General features: G+C 37.0%; 1 protein-coding gene across 1 annotated transcript; it reads right to left on the bottom strand.

The window, feature by feature from the left end:
- Nucleotides 1–1402: 1402 nt before the first annotated feature.
- On the bottom strand, nucleotides 1403–20222 carry sh3bp5lb (SH3-binding domain protein 5-like, b). The gene is made up of 6 exons (XM_065294033.2): nucleotides 19711–20222; nucleotides 19407–19469; nucleotides 15796–15924; nucleotides 11457–11618; nucleotides 7239–7412; nucleotides 1403–6830 (listed from the first exon to the last, which is right to left on the bottom strand). The coding sequence occupies exons 1-6, from the start codon at nucleotides 19951–19953 to the stop codon at nucleotides 6198–6200; spliced, it is 1404 nt and encodes a 467-aa protein (XP_065150105.1). The 5' UTR covers nucleotides 19954–20222; the 3' UTR covers nucleotides 1403–6197.
- Nucleotides 20223–20716: the final 494 nt, after the last annotated feature.

The following is a 20716-nucleotide window of genomic DNA, read 5'->3' on the forward strand; positions in this document are numbered from 1 at the left end:
TATGATGGCTGAATAATTAAATACCAAAGATGGATGATAATCCCCCCATCATTCTCTTTCATTACTGATGTCCTGTTCCCTGACACAACATCTGATCAAAGTAGGCATGGTGGCTCACCGCTCTCTTAACCCCAATCAAATAGAAGCTCGATATCTTAAAATAATGTTGAAAAACTAGGGAATTTGGCATCTTTGATGATTACAGACAATTACAAAGCCACACTTCCAATGAAGCTGCTAATGAGCAGTGTTTGCTAAGTTAAGCAGCTCTATTAGGCTGCTATTGCTCACACTTTAGTACCTAAGGTTAGGGGTTAAAATATCTTAAGTATGCACATTTTCTACAATGAGACTTAAAGGTTTTGTAAAACTACACTAAAACAGTATGTATCAATGAGATTCATGACAAAACTGTATCGTAAAATAACTTCGACCAAAGCGCATCTTAAAGATAGGCTACAGTATGGGTTTTTATAGCGGCATCTAGTGGTGAGATTGTGAATTGCCACCAACCTCAATTTCAAAACACATAGAAAAGCTACGGTAGCTGCTACATGACAAACATGTCGTTGTCTGACCCTGGGTTCACACCAGCCGTGTTTGAGGCATCAAAATGTGCGTATTTTTTGCCGCTTGAACATTTTGAGTTTACTCGCTTCATTCATGCGCAAAAGACGCACATGAAATTCTAGTTATCGAGACATTCACACGGAAATTGGCGTCATGGAAGGGGCTTCTGCGACTCTGCTCACTTTCTGTAATCACGTCACTACTCGAGCAAGCTCCTGATTGGTTAACGTGGCGCGAAAGTTCACGGGACAATGCTCAGTTCGAACTAGACGCGCGAATGAGGCAGAATCGCGTGTACAGCACCATGCTGAACGCCTCATTCGCGCAGCGAGACATCCAGGTGCGCATCAGCCCGTCTTTACATTGACTTAACATTGAAATCACTCGCGCTTGACACCTCTACCGCGGCTGGTCTGAACGCAGCATGAGACAACGTAGTGACAAAGAGAGTTTGTCAGTTTAGGGCTACTGTAGAAACATGGCGGTAACTTCTGTGTAAGCAAACCGCCGGTGTATGTAGATAAAATGTCTCATTATAAGGTAATAAAAACAATACAGTTTATTACGTATGGTCTTTATACACCACTGTTAATATAGTTAAGTATAAACCATATTGCATTTCTGTCAAGAGATCCTTTAAAAAGTTACACATTCCACTTTTAATACCAGGTGTTAACAGGGCCTTAGTAAAATCTGCCTTCATCACAGTGACATTGGCTTTAGGGATGGTGATGCATGTTTTTTATATTTGTACACAATATTCTTGCGAGATCAATCTAAAACATCACACACATTGTTAACAAATAATAACAAAAAATAAACAAGCATGGAGGGTAAATTCAAGTTTTAATATTTCTAACTGTGCAATAAATTAACATTTACAGAATAACTTATCCATCACATATGGGTTATTTGTATTCATCATACATCAGCATGTATATACATAGAGTTCACGTGACCTAATGAATGAGCAGCAGCATACTGTATTAACTCTATAAAGCATCTTCCATTTGGTATGGTGGATTCATACAGAATTTACAGGGTTTGTGAGGAACAAAGCTACAACATCTACATAAAAAAGAAAAACTGGCAAAGGAGAGCAGGATGTAAACTCAGAAACAATACTGTACAGCCAACAGCATGGTTTGTTCAAACAGCTAGCATTTTACATGAATTTATAGTGCGTGTCTGCAACACAAACTTACATTATCAAGCGCACATCAGAATCATTCAACTGTTCTTTTAAAAATCCAGCAGGATTGACACACTTGTAAACATTTCTCCGTGATGAGACAAAACCCTTATTAACTCGTACCTGGACGATTCGTACACTGTAAACAATTCCTTGTTGCACTTAAATTTTAAAGTTGAATCAATTAAATGTTACAATTAATTTGAACTTTCTTGACTAGTGAGGACTTGCTGTAAATTCTAAAAATAATTCAACTTAATTTTTATAATTTATAACAACTTCTCACTAGTCAAAAAAGTTCAATTCAAGTTGAATAGCTTAAAAGTAATTTTTTTACAGTGTATACAGTACTCTCCATTGAAAAACCATCTAAGGGTGTTTTCACGCTCGACTTAGAAAGTGGGCTCTCATTCTCAAGTCACAGCTCATTTACAATTCACGCAATTGTTTTTTGTAACCCACTCCATTACAATATAAATTCTTTCTATTTTTTCTCTCGTACTATAATTTTTTATTAGAAACAACACAATAACTATACAACTGCAAGAAATTTCTTCATTCAACAACATTTAAGTGCAGTCTCGTTTCCGACAGACGATGCATGGGTTTGTTCATTTTACAGCTTTTGTACTGTTTAAAAATAAAATAAAACTCAATAAAATAATCAGCAGCAGCAGAAATTCATCTCCTCAGTGTCAGTGTGTGTCATCATTACCTTTGTATGGTAACATTTGTTTTTATAATGCGTTAACTATTAATTTTTTTTTTATTGAAGTCAGACAACATCTTAAAGGGATAGTTTACCCAAAATTTTTAATTCTGTCATAATTTTCTCACTCTCATGTTGTTACAAACCTGTATAAATTTTTTTGTTTTGCTGAACACAAAGGAAGATATTTTGAGCAATGTTTGTAACCAAACCGTTTCTGAGCACCATTGAGTTCCATAGTATTTTGTGGTGCTCCGTTCATCCAAAAATGAAAATTCTTGCATCATTTTCTCATCCTCAAACTTTTCTAATAAACACAAAAGAAGATATTTTGATAAATGATGGTAAGCACACAGCTGACGGTACCCATTGAATTCCATCATATTTGTATTCCTACTATGGAAGTCAATGGTTACAATCAGCTGTGTGCTTATTATCAGTTATTAAAATATCTTCTTTTGTGTTCATCAGAAAAAATAAATTCATACAGATTTAGAACAACATGAGAATGAGAAAATGATGACAGATTTTTCATTTTAGGGTGAACTATCCCTTTAAATTTTAAACATAAATGTATACAGTTTGTAACAACTTAAGAGTGATTAAAAAAAGAACAGGATTTTCATTTTTGGGTGAACTATCCCTTCAAAATGATCTGTTTAATTTTAAAGATAACTCTCAAACATCTCTCAGACCCCTGATATTAACCAAGTGTGAAAACACCCATTTGCGTTTAAGGAGCTAAATGATCTTGAAGATGCCATATTTTGCACTGCACATTGCACAATGCCATGATCTACAGCTCAACAAAACATTACTCCAGATATCTACTAGCTGAAGAAATCTGGAGATGGAAAACAAAGGCATTAGTCCTATAGATCAAATTCTGATGGGGAAATAACTCGCGTGAATTCGCACACATGAGCGGGTTTTACAATTAAACCAGTTTTACTTCAATGTCTTTAGTTTCCTTCATTTTCTGTTAGCTGTTTTTACCCGCTAGACCGATCTGGTAGCGAATAGTCATGATGAGAGAGCTAGAACAACAAATCACTGCTGACCGACTGAACCCCCACCCCCCATCTCATTGTTATTCATTAATTTGCAGAGAACATTCTGACCACGTCTGCTATAGTGCCGCATTACAATAATGTCATGTCAATCAGTGTAAATGTGTTATTACTTTCTTTTTTCTCTTGATTACTCTATTGCTTACATCTGAAAATTGATTCGGAATCATTTCTGCCCCTGGACAATCCCACATCTCATGTAAACCGTACGGTAGCCTGTTAGCGACTATGGGGTTAAAGGGATGGTTCATCAAAAAATGTTGTTACAAACCTGTATGGGTTTTTTATATGATGATCACAAAAGAAGATATTTTAATAAATGATGGTAAACACACAGTTGATGATGATACCCATTGAATTTCTTTGAAATCAGTTGTTACAATCAGTGTTGGGGGTAACGCATTACAAGTAACGTGCATTACGTAATAATATTACTTTTCTAAAGTAACGAATAGAGTAACGCATTACTTTATAAATGTACACATTAATATTTGAGTATCTTTTTAAAAAAAGTAATGCTAGTTACTTTTCAGTTTAAATATTTTGATAAAAAAAATTATGTACCGAATTAAACTGAACATAGTTACATAGAACTACGCACTCAATTTGTGCTCGTCTGAGCGATTGAACAGTTTGAATCAGAAACGGAGGTGGCAAGCCAGAGCTTGACATTTTTTGCGACGAAAATAAGCAATTTCTGAATGCAAAACTTCTTAGTCACAAAAAACACCTGCAAGGCCTGAAAGAGATCAAGCCTTAGCCAAGTAAGAAAAAGTAACGCAAAAGTAACTTAAAGTAACATAAATATTACTTTCCATGAAAAGTAATTAAGTAACACAAATTAGTTACTTTTTGGGGGAGTAACTTAATATTGTAATCAGTGTTGGCGAGAGTTACTTTTAAAAGTAATGCATTACAATATTAAGTTACTCCCCAAAAAGTAACTAATTGCGTTACTTAGTTACTTTTCATGGAAAGTAATGCTTACGTTACTTTTTAGTTACTTTGCATTACTTTTTCTTGGCTGAGGCTTGATCTCTTTCAGGCCTTGCAGGTGTTTTTATGACTGAAAAGTTCTGCATTCAGAAATTGCAATATTGTGTGGTAACCGTTTTATAAAAGCAATAAGGTACTCGAGGCAAGTGCTGTATCACTCCCGCAGCCGTTACTTTTCACGATACAGCACAGCCTTCTCGTACCTTATTGCTTACGTAAAACATTCAGAAGTGGGAAGCGTGACTCGATTGCGAAGCAGGTCACCTCTCTCGTCGTCATGTGCATGTTACCTTGCTTCCTGATATCAACAACATGACACATTCGAGAAAAACTCGAAACACTGTGTTTAATTTCAGTTTGGGGAGAACGTCAGTTTCAGGAACAGTTCTGTGCCTCTGAGAAGTGAATTTGACTTTTTAAAGTTTGTGTCGTGGTTTTCAGGAACTGACTTGCCACTGACTTGTTTTTTCGCCTAGAACGCAAGTAAATGCTTAAGCGCTTTTATATTTGAAAGAAACGCGCAAAATAACAAGAAATTACGAAACGTACGTGTATGTTTACAGCTGGTCTATAAATCACCATACATTTACATTGAAGTCTACTGCTGTTGTTCTTCTCATCAATGTCTTGTTATGAGCCCTTTTTTTTAAATGTGAGTTTTGTTGTCACGTATAGCGCAGACAATTGGGTGCAAATTGAGAAATATGAGAGAATACAAAGTAACTGTTACACAAAGTTACTACAAAACACGTGCGCAGGCATACCGCATCATAGAGAGGGTGAGAACGGGTGTGTGTGGGAAACACTAATGCTAACCTTTCGTCAAATCATCGCCGTCTTCTCTGTCAGTAAACTCTGTGACTGTTGACGTTTACGCGAAAAAGAAAGTATACGGAGGAACGGACATTGAAAAAACCATCACCTTTTCACGGTTATGTGAGAGAGAGAGGCGCGCGCTGCATGCAACATTAGAGAAAGGGAGGGGGCGCGCTTGGTGCTTCCAACAATGAATTAAGACGTTTTTAAACACTAAAATATAAATGTAAATGGGGATCATGAAAAATCTATTTGTGGCGGCCAGTGTTGATTCCGTGGCGGTGTGCTACGAGTAAGTCAATGTATGGGAAACACTGTGCGTTACTTTACTCGTTACTTCAGAAAAGTAATATTATTACGTAATGCACGTTAGTTGTAATGCGTTACCCCCAACACTGATTGTAATGCATTACTTTTAAAAGTAACTTTCCCCAGCACTGGTTACAATCAGCTGTGTGTTTACCATCATTTATCAAAATATCTTCTTTTGTGTTTATTAGAAAAAAATGCATACAGAAATTCAAAATTTAGATTTTTGTGTGAACTATCCCTTTAAGGTGGAAGTGTGTAATTTTTCATAAAAGTGTACATACATTTGCGCAACGATGGCTTAACCAATGGGGTGAGTTTAGGGCGAGGCGCATTTTGTAAAGCATAATTATATTCACAATTTCATTTGGTGGCACATAAACTACACACTTCCCCTTAAACTAACTGTTTGTTGTTCAAGGTCTTTTTCTTAATTTGTAGTCTGCCGAGAAGCTCGCCTGAAAGCCTGCAGGCAAGGTTAAGCTCTTCAGGACCAGGGTGGATTAGCAAACAACTCGAATTTCTCCTTGTTTTCTCACAAACTAACACTTCTGTGGTGCTGTTTCACAAAGCTCTCCCTCTCCTTATCCCTTTGCTGCCTTTCCGTCCCTGAGTCATCTTTATCCACGTCACCTCTGTCCTGCCTTGAGATGTTTCCCACCTCTCTAACTATTCGTCTATCGTCAGCCCTAAATCCTCTCTCGCTCTCCGAATCCTTCTCCTCTCCTATTATACTCCCGACGTCACTCAGATCGCCCAGGTGCTCCACCGAATCAAACTTCTCCAGGTCAGAGGCGATGGTCTGCAGGCTGATGACCGACATGGAGTCTGACCCTGTCCTCTTTGCCTGTTCTCTCTGGCCCCACCCTGCCTCCCTGTGTTTCTCCACCCACTGCCTGGTTTTCTCTTGATCTGCCCAGTCATTATCCATTAGAGGATTTGCTATCACACCCCCATACGCCCCCGCCTGGATAACACCCTCTGACTCCGCCCCAACCGGTGAACTCCGCCCACCACGGGCTCGGTTGCGCTCTCTGGCGGCACGGAGACGCCCCCTTTGTGCATGGATCTGCTCGCTGATTTGTTCAAGGTTGCGGAGGGCGACGGAATATCGGGTCTTCACCTTCGCCACCCGCTCCTCCAGCTGGACGACTTTGGACTTGTGCTCCTGTTAATGTGTGATGACAAGCACATTTCACTATACAGTCATACTAAAATGATTTAAAGGCGTGGAAGGGGGCAGTCATGACCTTCTGGTTAGATAGTTGTAACCTGAAGGTCGCAGGTTTGATTCCCAAAACCAGACAGAAACGACTGAGGTGCCCTTGAGCAAGCATGAGTGTTTAACTCACACTTAAATAGTCACACTTAAATAAAGACTGATCTCATCTTTCTTTTTAGCCTCAATGCTCAAGGTACATACTGGTAAATGCTGTGTAAGTGGTAGAGACTCCTTTACAGACTGCTTTTAGAGGCGTTTTAAACAATAATATATATCTTTATTTGCTAGATTATGCAAAATTACCACATATTTACTCGCCAAAAATGTAAATAACATAACAGAGGTGATGCATACCTCTAAGATGTGGTTAAACTGCGCCTTGAGTTCAAAGTAAGGCTTGGACTTGATAATGACCCTCTTGAGGGCTTTCTGCAGGGTCTGCACACGCGCCTCTGCCTCCTGACAGAGCTGAGTGACGCGCTGGTGCTCCCTCTCACTCCTTAATCGCTCCTCCTCTGCTTCATTCACCTAAAAATATTTTAAAAATACAATTAAACCAAGTATGCTCGTATATATTGACCTATCTTTCATACAAACACTTAGTATCACATCAAAAACATCAAATTTGTTTGATTCCTTCCTAGGGCTGGGTGATATATTGGATGCGATTGTCATGCTTATCTCATCAGTAAAGCCGGTTCTGTGATTAGAAGTAAATCATCATCACCTGCTTTCAGATGGAGCAGCATTTACTACACAGCGCCGTAATTCACTGACAAGCTAGGCAATATCCCCTATATTATCACTCAACCCTACTTCTTCCTTAAATGTATTTCATGTATTTTTAACATTTGATTATTTGTTTGGATTTTTATTATATAGTTTTGATTATCTCCTTACTATTGTTATTTGTTAAAAAAATTCTATTTTGCTTGTAATCTTGTTTTTTTTTACTTTCATTTCTTAATTTATTTAAAGGCACAGTATGTAGGATTTTCACCACTAGAGGTCGCTATTACACAAAAACTATAACAAAGGCTAAATTTCAAGTCTCCATGAAACAGAAGTAGCGATTGTCTTATTTTCCCTATGGTTCCTGTAATGCGATACATTGCAAAGCCATTTAATTCAGTGAAAAACTGAATTTATAGAAATGCTGCAAAACTTTGATAAGCAGTATGAACTATTATTATTAAATAATTCATTTTAAATATGCGTTTTGTGTATTAATATTCACTGCTAGTTAAACCTTGCAAAATATTTAATTTAAATAAATAACAACCATGTGTGAAAATAATTTTATGAACAAACAAAATGTATGAGAATTAAATGTCAAAGCAATAAAACAGACAATTAATCGTCACAATTTATTAGGCAATTCACTGTCAGCCAAATTTCATAATCTTGACCGCCCTACTCGTAAATTAAGAGAAAACGCTTCCTTGCCAATGACGAGTATTTCCGGCAATCCGTAATACCGCTATTATCCACCAGGTTCCGCAACTTAAAAAACCCAGAAGTATGGCCCTAGGGCAAACAGCTGTGTGTCCGTGTATGTTTTGAGGATCGCTCTGAATCTAATCTCTATTAAAAGTCCTTCACACAAATCAAATTCTCTCAGCTTTTTGCTCAAAATTCAGTGTATTTGAAGAAACCTTCCCATATTTGAGAGGTGATAAAAAGAAAACTAAAGAAGGTAGGATGAAACGGTTTGTTTGTTTGAAAGCAGAGGGTCTGTTCTTTCATTTGATATATTGAATGTTTATATATTTAAAGACAAACATCTTCTGGAAGGCATTAAACCTTTGTGAAAATCTTGAAAAATGCTCGCGCTGGCTGGCAACTTTTTTTTAAATGCTGGCGGGGAAAGAGTTAAAGGAGCATTTCACCCATAGAAACATTAATCTTTATTGAAAGTGCGTCATATTTGTAGTCGAAATGTAACATACATTTAGAATTTGGTGCCTATTTGACCGAGAAAAGGGGTGTTTGTAGTTTCACTCCCTCAACAGAATATTGCACTTCCTTCTTTCAATGATGCAAAATGATGATTTTTACATCATTGAAAGAAGGAAGTGCAACACTGAAATCTGTATTTCTCCTGTCTCAGCGACAAATGAGGAAATTATGCACGACCATTGAAAAACATGACTGGGGTTCCAACTATACAAAGATTAATGCAAATGGGTGAAGTGTCCCTTTAACTACATCTCGACCAAATGGTTAAGCACATTTTTAGTCAATATAATATAAGCTGATTGAGCTCTCTTTACCATTTGTTTAAGGTATTTTATGCCATAGAAATTCACTAGATGTCATAGTGTCAAATCAACAGATGGATGTCAGAGAGAAAGAAATAATTCCTGCCATGTGAACTGTTCTTGGTGAAAATTTGCAAGGAAAGCATATTTTTTTGACTTATTACACTGTAAGAGCCTTAACTTTACAAAATTATGTTACTTGGTGCCATAAAAACGCAAGTATGTTTTTAATAATTTTTCAAAACATGCTCTAACAAACGGTTGATTTGTCTCTTTATGGTAAAAGTAGGAAAGCTAAGCTTATGTTTTCAGATCATCCATTTCTGCAGTCACAATGTACTATTTGAATGTATGAAGTGAAGTGAAGTGAAGTGAGTATTTGCCAATGTATGGTAACCCATACTTGGAATGTGACCTCTGCATTTAACCCATCCAGTGAATAGTGAACACATGCACTGCAAGTCGTGAACACACAAACACCCGGAGCAGTGGGCAGCTATCTTATATATTTGCTGAGAAGTATAAATTTCTGAACATTCACAGCTATGAATATGAAACCTGGACAGTTAAAGGGTTAATGATGTTATGAAGGAGAGTGCAACGATGGGAGATGTAGTTTTTACTAGAGGATCCAATAGTTGCCATCGATATCAGGCCAATCCAAAACCTTTCTTTTGCTCGATCAGGTATCGGACTTCATACACTATAATCAAAGTCTTCCTTACATATTCAACAGCTTTATCAGGGCTCCAGACTAACCTTTTTCACTAGGAGCACAGTGGCCCCCAACTGGAAATTTTAGGGGCGCAACCAGAAAATTTAGGGGCACACACCGTAAATCAACATGCTAACCAAATATTCACATTTCTACTAATTTCCACTGTATTACTAATAAATACTTGAATGATAGATGCAGAAAGTACAATGGCTGTTTCTAATTTATTGTCACATCACAAAAAAAGGTCAAATTTACTGGTCGCACATGTGCGACTGGATGTAAAATTCAGTGGCACAATCTCAAATTTTGGTGGCAAAATGCCCCCATTTGGTGGCAGTCTGGAGCCCTGTTTATGCGAAAATCAAAAGCATATGAAGATATTTAAGGTCACAAAAACTGAATGGTGTGGTGCTCGCGGAGTTAATGCAATGGAGTAGTGGTAAATTAAACGCGTCACACACACACAATAACCGTATTTTAAAAATCTGATTAAAAAGTCTTAGTAAACTGCTGGATGAATGCAATACACTACGTGCCTAGCATACACAAGATCCGTGAGAAGATGCCTTAAGCACATTATCCTGCGCCCTGGAAGTGCAGAAAATACAGGATGATATAAGTGCATCATTCTTCTCCCAGGAAGTGCTTAAGCACTATTGTGCCACTCAGCACACGGAAGTCTTTCATGTTGTGACAATTTTGCGCAATTAAGTTAAAATGTACTTGGACTATTTATTTGCTTAGTCATATCTCCTCTCAAAAACTGACATTAATAATAAATATTTAATAACACTTATTCTTTTAACTTATAGCTCATTTACAAGTATCAGTTTATTACTCTTGACATGATATTCTCCTGATTTTGTGTGTGTGTGTATATATATGCGTGCATTATATATATACATATACATATACATATACATAAATATATATATATATATATATATATACATATATATGTATATATATATATACATATACATATATTTATATATATATATATATATATATACATATACATATATATATACATATACATATATATATATATATACACACATATACATATATATATATATATATATATATACACACATACACACACATACACACACATACACACACACACATATATATATATATATATATATATATATATATATATATATATATATATATACACATACACATATACATATATACACATATACATATACATATATACATATACACATACACATACACACATATATATTTCTGTTTCTCAACAACAGCCTTGAATAAAATCTAAATGAAGACGTGTAACCTTGATCTCTAGGTGTAGGTGTGCATTCATCAGTGTTATTGATTGCCCCTAATTGTAACAATCAAAGCAACGCTGGCATTAGAATCCACATTAACCTGCTGCAAAGACTTAAAGACGAATTAGGATTTAACACATAAAATCTATAATCTAGCCTAACAAAGGATTGATATTGAACGTGAACTAGGACGTGTTCTGAATTCGATAGTCTTGCATTTTTAAGGTGAATTTTGTCGCTGCCCGTAACTGTAATTATCTCATTTAGCCGAGAGCGATGCTGAGTCACATACCTTGGCTGTAGCGTGGTTTAGCATTTCCTGCCAGGTAGGATCCAATGTGTTCCTGTCAGCCAATAAACCTTGCTCAGCTACATAAACCATTTCTCTGGCAGCTGTGTGCATGGAGACAGCTCGCTCGTACCTCAACGCTGCCTCCTGGGTCTTCTGTTGAGCCTGTAGGTAAGATCATCCATCATTTTTTATATATGAGAATCAATCACTCAATTCTGTGAACACTCAACCAATCAGGAGAAGCCAACACTGACCTTACATAGAGAAATGACGTAAGCGTTTATGTTTACATCATATTCATGCATTAAAACCAAAGTTGAATCGTAATGCATCATTATTATTTGTACTGCATATATGTAATAAAATAACATAAAAGAATAAGAGCACGTCACCGTCCAAAAACATTCAATTGAAATACTAAGGACGAGGACGATAAAGCTGACAGCCAGTCATAGAGCAAGCAGGGTTGGATCTGAAAACCATTTAGCTCAAAAAGCCAGACTTGCTGTCAGTGAAAATTGCTGCGCACAGACCAGAACACCCAGCAAAATCAATAACGTCAGGAACTTGGCCGTATTTCACTGGGATAACTTGCTGGAAATATGGCAACCCCAACCCAGGATGATTTCTGAGTTCGTTTAGTAAAGGATGCTCATTCATTCCGATCTATTCCAATGGGCAAAATTACTGTTTGGGATGTCTGTGAAAATGGTGTTTCGTAAACACACAAGATTTCTCATCACTTAAAGACAGACAACTGCTGTTTTAGGAGCAACATCATTTTTAAATGTTACAGTATGCTGTAAACATCTCAGTAACCCACTTACAGATACATGAAGGTTAAATTTGTAATTTCTGTGCCAAACAAAGCATTTTACATAAATATGGAAAACAAGCAATACAATCGATTAGGGTCTGCCAGTGTTTTCTCCACGACTATTTAGGAGCATCGCTAACAATGTCAGACTCAAAAGAAGCAGAGGAAACTCTGATTAAATTGATCGTTAACATGTACATTCTACATAATCAGAGTCTGCGCAAGGGCGCAGCCAGGGTTGCCAGATTCGCGTATCAAAATCAAGCGTGCCGCACAAGCCCTGAATAGTGAAGCCAAAATGTCTCGATCTCCCCCCACGTTACTCAGTGGGACTTGAGACCAACTAAACAATTTAATTACACTTCAAATATCTATTTTCTGGTTTCTGTCCTTTACTGTAGTTTCTATTACACTGGTGTAAATTCAAGTGTTTGTTTTTAAAATAAGTTTGTTTTTAGTTAGTTATTTAATGCTATAAAAACGGTGGTGTGAATTAGGGCTGGGTATCGATTCAGATGTTCCAGATCGATTCAATTTTGATTCGCCAGCTATCAAATCGATTCGATTTCGATTCTCGATTAAATTTTCGACTCCCGTGAAATGGGTCGGTTTTTATACTTGATTCTAGATTCAACTCAATGAATATAGATTTAATACAAATATTATATTAATAAAACAGAACAGTGAACAGCCAAGTGGGTAACTATTGTCGTTGTCTTGCTTGCGAAATCTAAAATGCTTCCATACCTCTTCCATACCATACACTTTTTATGTGAAGGTGGCATCAACATCGATGAAGCACCTGAAAAGCCATTTTAAGCACTGAATGAATGAATTACAAGCTCGCCTCTTGCTCCTTGGTAACATCTCGCCAGGCAAAAAAGAGGGTGACATCTAGTGAAGAAGACTAGTAATTAGATTAACGTTAATCTTACGTTCAATGTTTGCGGAAATACATATGAAAAAAAAATCGATTCTGCTCTTTGAGAATCGATTTTGAATCGACCACGTAAAAAACCTATTAATCGAAAAATTAATTTTTTTGCCCAGCCCTAGTGTGACGTCATTATTGACAGCTGTGATATGCACATCACATTTTGCGAGATCGAGGGCGGGGCCTTAATTTCGCGGCTTTCCTTCCTGCTCACTACTGCGCAGGACTGGTCCTGAAATCGATATTGCGAAGGCTCAAGACCCAAAATGTCAGCGCCGTATCGGGACACTGGTGGCTTTACTTTTCACCAATGGAAGAGAGCAAACAAGCGTCTTCCATTTTCAGTCTATGATCAAAACCATCCCAATATACATTTAAAACTAGCCCAAAAAAATATCCCAATGACTATTCACAGGCCAAATGCCAATAACTAATGAACTAAAACAAACCCGCAGAAAAAAAACCAACTCGCGGAAACAGTTTAAACGGTAGCCAAAATCTGAACTCTAAAAAAGCAGAGGACTTGGCCACGCACAGCATCTCGTTTAGTTCACGCTATATCTATGTATAAATGTACAAAGTCAAAGTTAGAGAAAGTTGTTCTTAAGAAGTTTTCAGATATAGACAACACATTTTTCTAAACGCATTAAGCTATTTTATTGCTTTATGTAATGTTATGAAAGACATAAACGATTGCAGAATGTGACCCCACCATTGGTGTTGCCATTGCCTTGCATGTTTCTGTGATGAGATTCATGTGATAAGTAAATAAGAGGTAAATATAAGATGTGAACTTAAAGAGTAACTAAACCCTAAACCAACTTTTTTTAGTTAATGATCTGTAAGAATGATGCTTTATAAGTGCTGTTCATTGATTTTAGTAAGTTTTTTGACATTTGGATATAAAGTGTTTCAATACTACAATATATGGTGTAAAAACGTCTGATTGCTGCCCTCTTCAGGTTGAACGGTGGCTACTGCAGTTGAATTTTCCTATTAGATGTTGGGTCCAAGAAATAACTCGTGACGTAAGCAGGTTCAAACTCACCACGCCCTTGTTACGATCTCACCACACACTTAGTTCGTCCCCTCTATCTCCGTTGGGATCTGCCCACTTTTCTTGCATTTTTCAAATATTGCAGTGGGTGGAGTCAGGCTCTGTCCAGGGGTTTAGTTAGGCTTTAATGACAATTCTTCTGTGCATATGCACAAGGTATTTTAGCATCCAATTATGAAAATACAACGATTCATGCATTAACATGCATTTTTTTTCTCCTTATGATCGATTATAGATCGGACTAGGCTTTTCAATCAGATTGAGCCATCAATCCGATTACAAATGGATTATTTGGTTGCATGTAAACGTAGCTATTGTGACCCATTTCAAAGTAATCACACAGCTTCAGTTCTGATGCGTTTTCCGCCCCATTTGATTGCCAGGATATAATCTGCTCTGATCATCAGCTGTTTTTAAACAATCAGCCAATGTCTAATAGTAGGAAAAATGCTTTTATCTGTGATACAGATTATAGGCCAAAATATTGGTGCAACAATAATAACAATATACTGTTCTGGTTGCTCAATTGGTAACGCATTGTGTTAGCAGTGCAAAAGGTCATGAGTTCAATCCTTAAAATACTGATTAAAAAAATATATACACCACGAATGCACTGTACATCACTTTGAATAAAAGCGTCAAATGCATACATTTGAATTTGGAAAAATAGTATCATTACTGAGACTGTAACTTGTTAGGCACTCAAATTTTAAGTGGCTGCTCAAGCTAAATCCGGAAGGACACTTGGGTCAGCGCCTTGCAAAGTCTGTTAATTCACATGCAAACATATTTACATTTTTTTATGAGACGAAATAATAACAGAGTTAAATTTTCAATTCAATGCCGGTTCAATTGCTTTCAATTACTTTCTATGGCCTCAGCTAAACGATTTTCATCCGTTCAATTAAATATTTGAGATTGGCTGCAAAAAGTGCTAATGAAAAGTGATGTGCAAATCACATCTTGTGTTACCAGGGGTTAATCACATTAACACACTCACTCTTTAACCATAATGACTACCGTGGTCAGAGAGGCTTTCTGGGTAATTTTCAGGCCGGTGGGACGATATTTCTCAAGAATGAGAAACAAATATGTTTGGGGAGATGTCATATAAAAATGTGACCCTGGACCACAAAACCACTTGGACAGGTATATTTGTAGCAATAGCTAAGCCAACAATACAGTGTATGCAAAAATTATTGATAAATAATCATTCGGATAAAGACCATTAAGTAAAGATCATGTTTCATGAAGATATTTCCTACCGCAATATCAAACGTTAATTTATCATGAGTAATATGTGTTGCTAAAGCCTTTATCTGGATGACTTTAAATGTGATTTTCTGAATATTCTGATTTTTTGCACCCTATTGTCCTATCCCAACAATCTACACATCAAATGTCATTTATTTAGCTTTCAAATGATGTATAAATCTCAATTTCATAAAATTAACCCTTATGACTGGTTTTGTGGTCCAGGGTCACATATATATGTATAAATATGTATAACTATGTTCTTCAGCAAACACACCTCTTTAGCAAGCCTACGAGCTTCGTAGTAAGGCCTGGCTTTCTCAATGCAAGCTCCCAGCTGAGAGCCTTGAGCGTTGAGTTTTCGTGCAGAGTCTGTAAGAATCCTCCTATAGCTGGATCTCGCCTCCTGAATGAGTGTTAGACAGAGATAGTGAGAGAAAGTGGAGAAATAATAGTCAACATGACAAGTTATGGGTATGAAAAAGTAAACAACACTGCTACAGTGATATTTGCATGACTAAAGTGACTTTAACCCCATTCACACAGCACTCTGATCCAAGAAAATTTCCGTAAGCTTCCTGTGTGTAAGGGGCGTGCCGTTACACAAGAAGTTATGGTTTAGCTCTTTGACATGGGTGGAATTAAATGAAGATTAACATTCACGACGAGAAATGTGTGCAAACTGGACTGAATCAGAAATCAGGGAGCTTATCACTATCCACGCTGAGATGATTCACCAGCATAACATTGCAACGCGTCACAAGCTACTACTACTATTTTTACTAGAACTACTACTACTATACTACTATCACATTAGTGGCTAGTCTAATTAATTGGTCAGTTTGGGATTATTGGCCAATAACTATGTCTGCTTAAGGAACAAAAATAATTTTAATTAAAGGCGGAGTGCACAATGTTTGAAAACTCTTTGGAAAAGAGAGTCGGGCCGACTATCAAAACACACTTGTAGCCAATCAGCAGTAAGGGGCGTGTCTACTAACCAACATCCTTGCCAGAGTTGTGTATGTGTGGGGCGGGTCTATCAAAATAAGGTCCTGATTCTATTGGGGTAGGGGTGTGAATGTTTAGGTGATTTCAAATATCAACATTGGCTTTCAAACATTGTGCACTCCGCCTTTAAAGAGCAAAACAATATGTGTGTTCAAGATCATCCGGCGCTGCGCAGACCGATCGGCGAGGTTTGCCGCTTGCAGTCGAGGGAGGAACTGAAGACGGAGCCGTCAAGCCGGACACCTGCTGCTTGCCGTAGTGACGTGTGCACCGTGTTTCCTTGTTTTTAATCGCAAATGAAGTGAATTAGTTGCTGAATTTGATAAAACAAACCTTTTAATAAAAAGTTGCAATCAAAAACATTTTATATCGAATATTTTAATTGCTGCTTACACTGTATACCCGAAAATAACGGGAAACAAGCCTATATTATTAAAATACCAATAGAGTTTGTTATTTTCATTTTTATTTTATTACACAACACAATATAACATATTTTAGCATATTAAAGTAGTTTTTCCTGTTTTAAACATGAATTTATAATGTTTATTAGTGGAACTAAAGGTTGGATTAAACTTGAAACGCACGTAATCGTTGTCATTGTGAGGCGACCAATCACGTAAAGCTGTTACGTCATCACAACTCCGTGCAGCCGCTCTGGAGAAGCTGCACCGGCTGAGCTGGCCGGCTACTCTCGAAACGCTCTCGTGGTTCTTAAAAACCATATGACACAGTCACGTGCCTGCAGCGCCAGCTGAAGTCGGACAAAATTACTAACCGTGATGCACTGCTTCAAGTCAGCCGCCGATCAGTCTGCGCAGAGCCGCATGAAGTCGAACACACCTATTACCATTCTGATAAAACATGCATAACAACTAGTCATAAGATGCACAAGAACCAATAAGATTCAATGTTTTCAACGTGCCACCGTTTCTGATTTTACTATGCTGATCTGTATGTCTTCATGGTTATACTACATATCTATCGCTAAATAATCTCAAAATATTTATTGTTTTCTGTATTATTTAGCCAAAGAAGACAGATTACTTTGACTCCTATGTTATTTCCCCAGTGTGTTAGTTTCCCAGTCTACCTAAATATTAACTTTCTCAGCGTACAACAATTTTACTTTTCAATCAATGTTACATTAACTGTTTAAAAAGCATCCCATTATTAATTGTAACAAATTTAACTATGTATGAGGGATGCACCGATACAAAATTCTGTGGTGATACCAATATTTGATAACTTAGTAAGGGAGAACCAGGGCGAAAGTAACGTGGGAAGAAAGTAACAAAGCGATTTTCTCTGAGCCCTGACTACATTTGAAGAGTTTGGTTACAAAACGCTATATACGCCATGTTTTTTTTTTATTGTTACCGCCAAAATCAGTATTGTATCAGATCAATATTAAAAAGTAAATTCTTCATTTTACGCAAAATCCAATAATTCGCTGTGTTATTCTGTTATCTTTTCTCCCTTTTTCCAAACCTTTTTTTTCCAGTCCTTCTTCTCTGCAGAATGCAACAAATCCGCTCAACAAATCACAGCGCACCATTCCATTCATTATAAACAATAATGGCGGCACTTTGAATACACACAGAATCCTAGTTTTCCTCATCTTGTACTTCATGATTCACAAACAAACCAAAACAAAATAATAGTTTTAATGGCAGTAGTGGTTTTCTGTGAAGGGGAAGAAACGTAAGCCATCAAAATCAAATAATTTATGTGAGAGGCACTCGGGCAAAGGAAAACTGCCGGCTGTTGCTTGTTTTCACACGACAGCATCAATTCTTGTCACTTTCTTTGTATAGAAAACACGTTTCTACCCAAATAAGTCAAAATGGATTTATTGCGTTGTGGAACCAAACTCTTCGTTTGCATTCCAAACTATGACGGCATCTTTAGCACACAACCCTTGACAGAGGTGACAAATTACATTATTTCGTCATCGTTTAGCGTGTGTAGGTCCAGAAAGCTGTTTTCGACCATGATAAGTAAATCATGGAAAATCAATATACAGGTTATTTAGTATTCTAACACATCCTAAAGTTTGCCTTCTCAGAGTTTTTCAAAATAAAAGTAAATTGGGATATATGTGAGGAGTTCCTGTTGGGATGAAAGTAACACTTCAATACTGTTGCATTATGTTGAAACATTTGATAAAACTGAAATTTAAAATGAAAATGTTATTTCATTATTTTTTGCAAAAATAAACAACAAAATATGTTTGCAGTTAAGTTAAATATAATCAAGGTCATAGTCATGTATATTTACTAAAAACAAGTATAACACAAAAATCTTGTTCTGTTGCGTTACTTTGACCCAACTGTGTGTTACTTTCGTCCCAGCTGACAGGGTCAAAAGTAACAATGCACTACTTATGTTCAAAGTGAAATCATACATAAGTCGTTTTACATTTGTTCAAAATTCCACCTGGTATTGATAGACCACACTTGTGAGTTATTGACTACAGTAAAAATGCATCTCTGTCTAAAACATTGTCTTTAAAAATTAAGTTTTTCTGAAAAGTTGTCCTGCTCTACCCTATGACATCTACCAATACCGATACCATTTTTATCTGCCCTGATCATCGGCTGTTTTTAAACGATCAGGCGATAGCGGGAAAAAATTGCTTTTATAGGCTGATACATCGGTGCATCCCTATTATGTGTATATATAGTTTATATTACATAATCTCTGGTAATCAACAAATGCCAACATTTATGTAAAACTTAGAAACATCTCTTTTTGTTTCCGCCTCAAACCATAGAAAGGCACTTTTTGAGGTATATGTCTATGACACCCAAAGATGCTGTCTAGACAGCTTACTAAGTTTTGAGTCATAGTCATTGTGTCACACATATTACTCACATCCAGCTGTAGTTCCAGTCTGTTGATCTCATCACTGGCCTCATTCAAGTGGTCCAGCTCCTCCTGACAAGTACAAAACAGGAAAGACATATAATGTACATCACCATACAGAAAGTATTAAATAATACAGCATCATGATCATGGTATAGAGAATCTGTATAAAACCAGGATCAGAAGCAAAATCAACGACAAATGAGTGACCTGTGATTTGTGTAATTTTAACTATGATAACCTATTTATACAGATTGTTTAAATTGTGCACCTGTCAAATCACCATGTTTAATCTCAGTCTAGATTGTAATACCTGAATCCTGGGGTCCAACTCTTCCTCATACTGCCCATCATCATCATACTCTTCCTTTTCTTTCACTGCCATGTCGCTGTTTTCCGGTTTACTCTTTAACTCCTCGTTTCCGCCATCCCCGCTTCTGTTTTTAAGGGTAACGTCCCTCTCTCCAGCCTCCACCCCGGAGGTCTCCTCGCTCCACTCGCCTGTTTCGGGCTCCCCGGACCCGGGGGGATTCTCACGCTGCCGCCCCGGTTCCATCCGTGGCCTTGAGAATGACCCGTTGTGCTCTTACTTGTCACAAATGTAAGCGCTTAAATGTTTTCCATGCCTGTAAACAGATATTTGCCCGAGAATTTGACGGCAAAGCGCCACATAATCGGTGAATGGCGAGTTAACGGAGTGAGCGCGATGTTTGCAGCGCAGAATGAAGCGGGCTGAACCGTTAGCTTTCCGGCTAACGGTTGTGTTTACCATCAGCAGAAATCAAAGCCTCTCCGCCCCGTGCAGTTCAATGCATCATTCAGCGGTCAAAAAACCACGAGCAGCCTCAAAATTGCCATGGAAACCAAAGTTCAATCTATATCTGCTCGTTGTTAATTGTTACTACTGTAAAATAAGTTAATAATAAATTAAAATGAGATTTCTTTCAAACAGTAAAAGCTTTCAACTCGCAATGTCATGTTTATTTTTGTTTCGTCTAAAAAAAAACATTTTTATTACTATTAAATAATTATTTCAATAAAATTACATTATTCCCAAAATATAAATCTCCAGCAATTACGAATTATTTTTTTACAAATTGATTTTACTAATTTATGACAAATTTACTCTATGCATTAAAGCAAAAATCTCCGTAGTTAAATTAACACATCTAAAGGGCGTTAGGCAGTCACAACCTATTTTCACAGTCTATGGTCACAACACATTGACGAAACCACAGCCTCACCATAGTTACATCTTTATAAAATAGCTATTTCATATATCTGACAAAATTTTATAAATATACTGTATAAACAAAAAA

The sequence above is a fragment of the Paramisgurnus dabryanus genome, chromosome 19 (assembly GCF_030506205.2).
Source record: "Paramisgurnus dabryanus chromosome 19, PD_genome_1.1, whole genome shotgun sequence".
Lineage (NCBI taxonomy): Eukaryota > Metazoa > Chordata > Actinopteri > Cypriniformes > Cobitidae > Paramisgurnus > Paramisgurnus dabryanus.

Excerpts from the sequence above, each read along its gene's own strand:
- sh3bp5lb (XM_065294033.2), bottom strand. The coding sequence starts at position 19,953 with ATGGAACCGGGGCGGCAGCGTGAGAATCCCCCCGGGTCCGGGGAGCCC. Across the intron at positions 11,619-15,795 it reads CTCGTAGGCTTGCTAAAGAG|GCTCAACAGAAGACCCAGGA; the intron begins GTGTGTTTGCTG and ends TCTTACCTACAG. Across the intron at positions 6,831-7,238 it reads AGTTTAACCACATCTTAGAG|GAGCACAAGTCCAAAGTCGT; the intron begins GTATGCATCACC and ends ACACATTAACAG.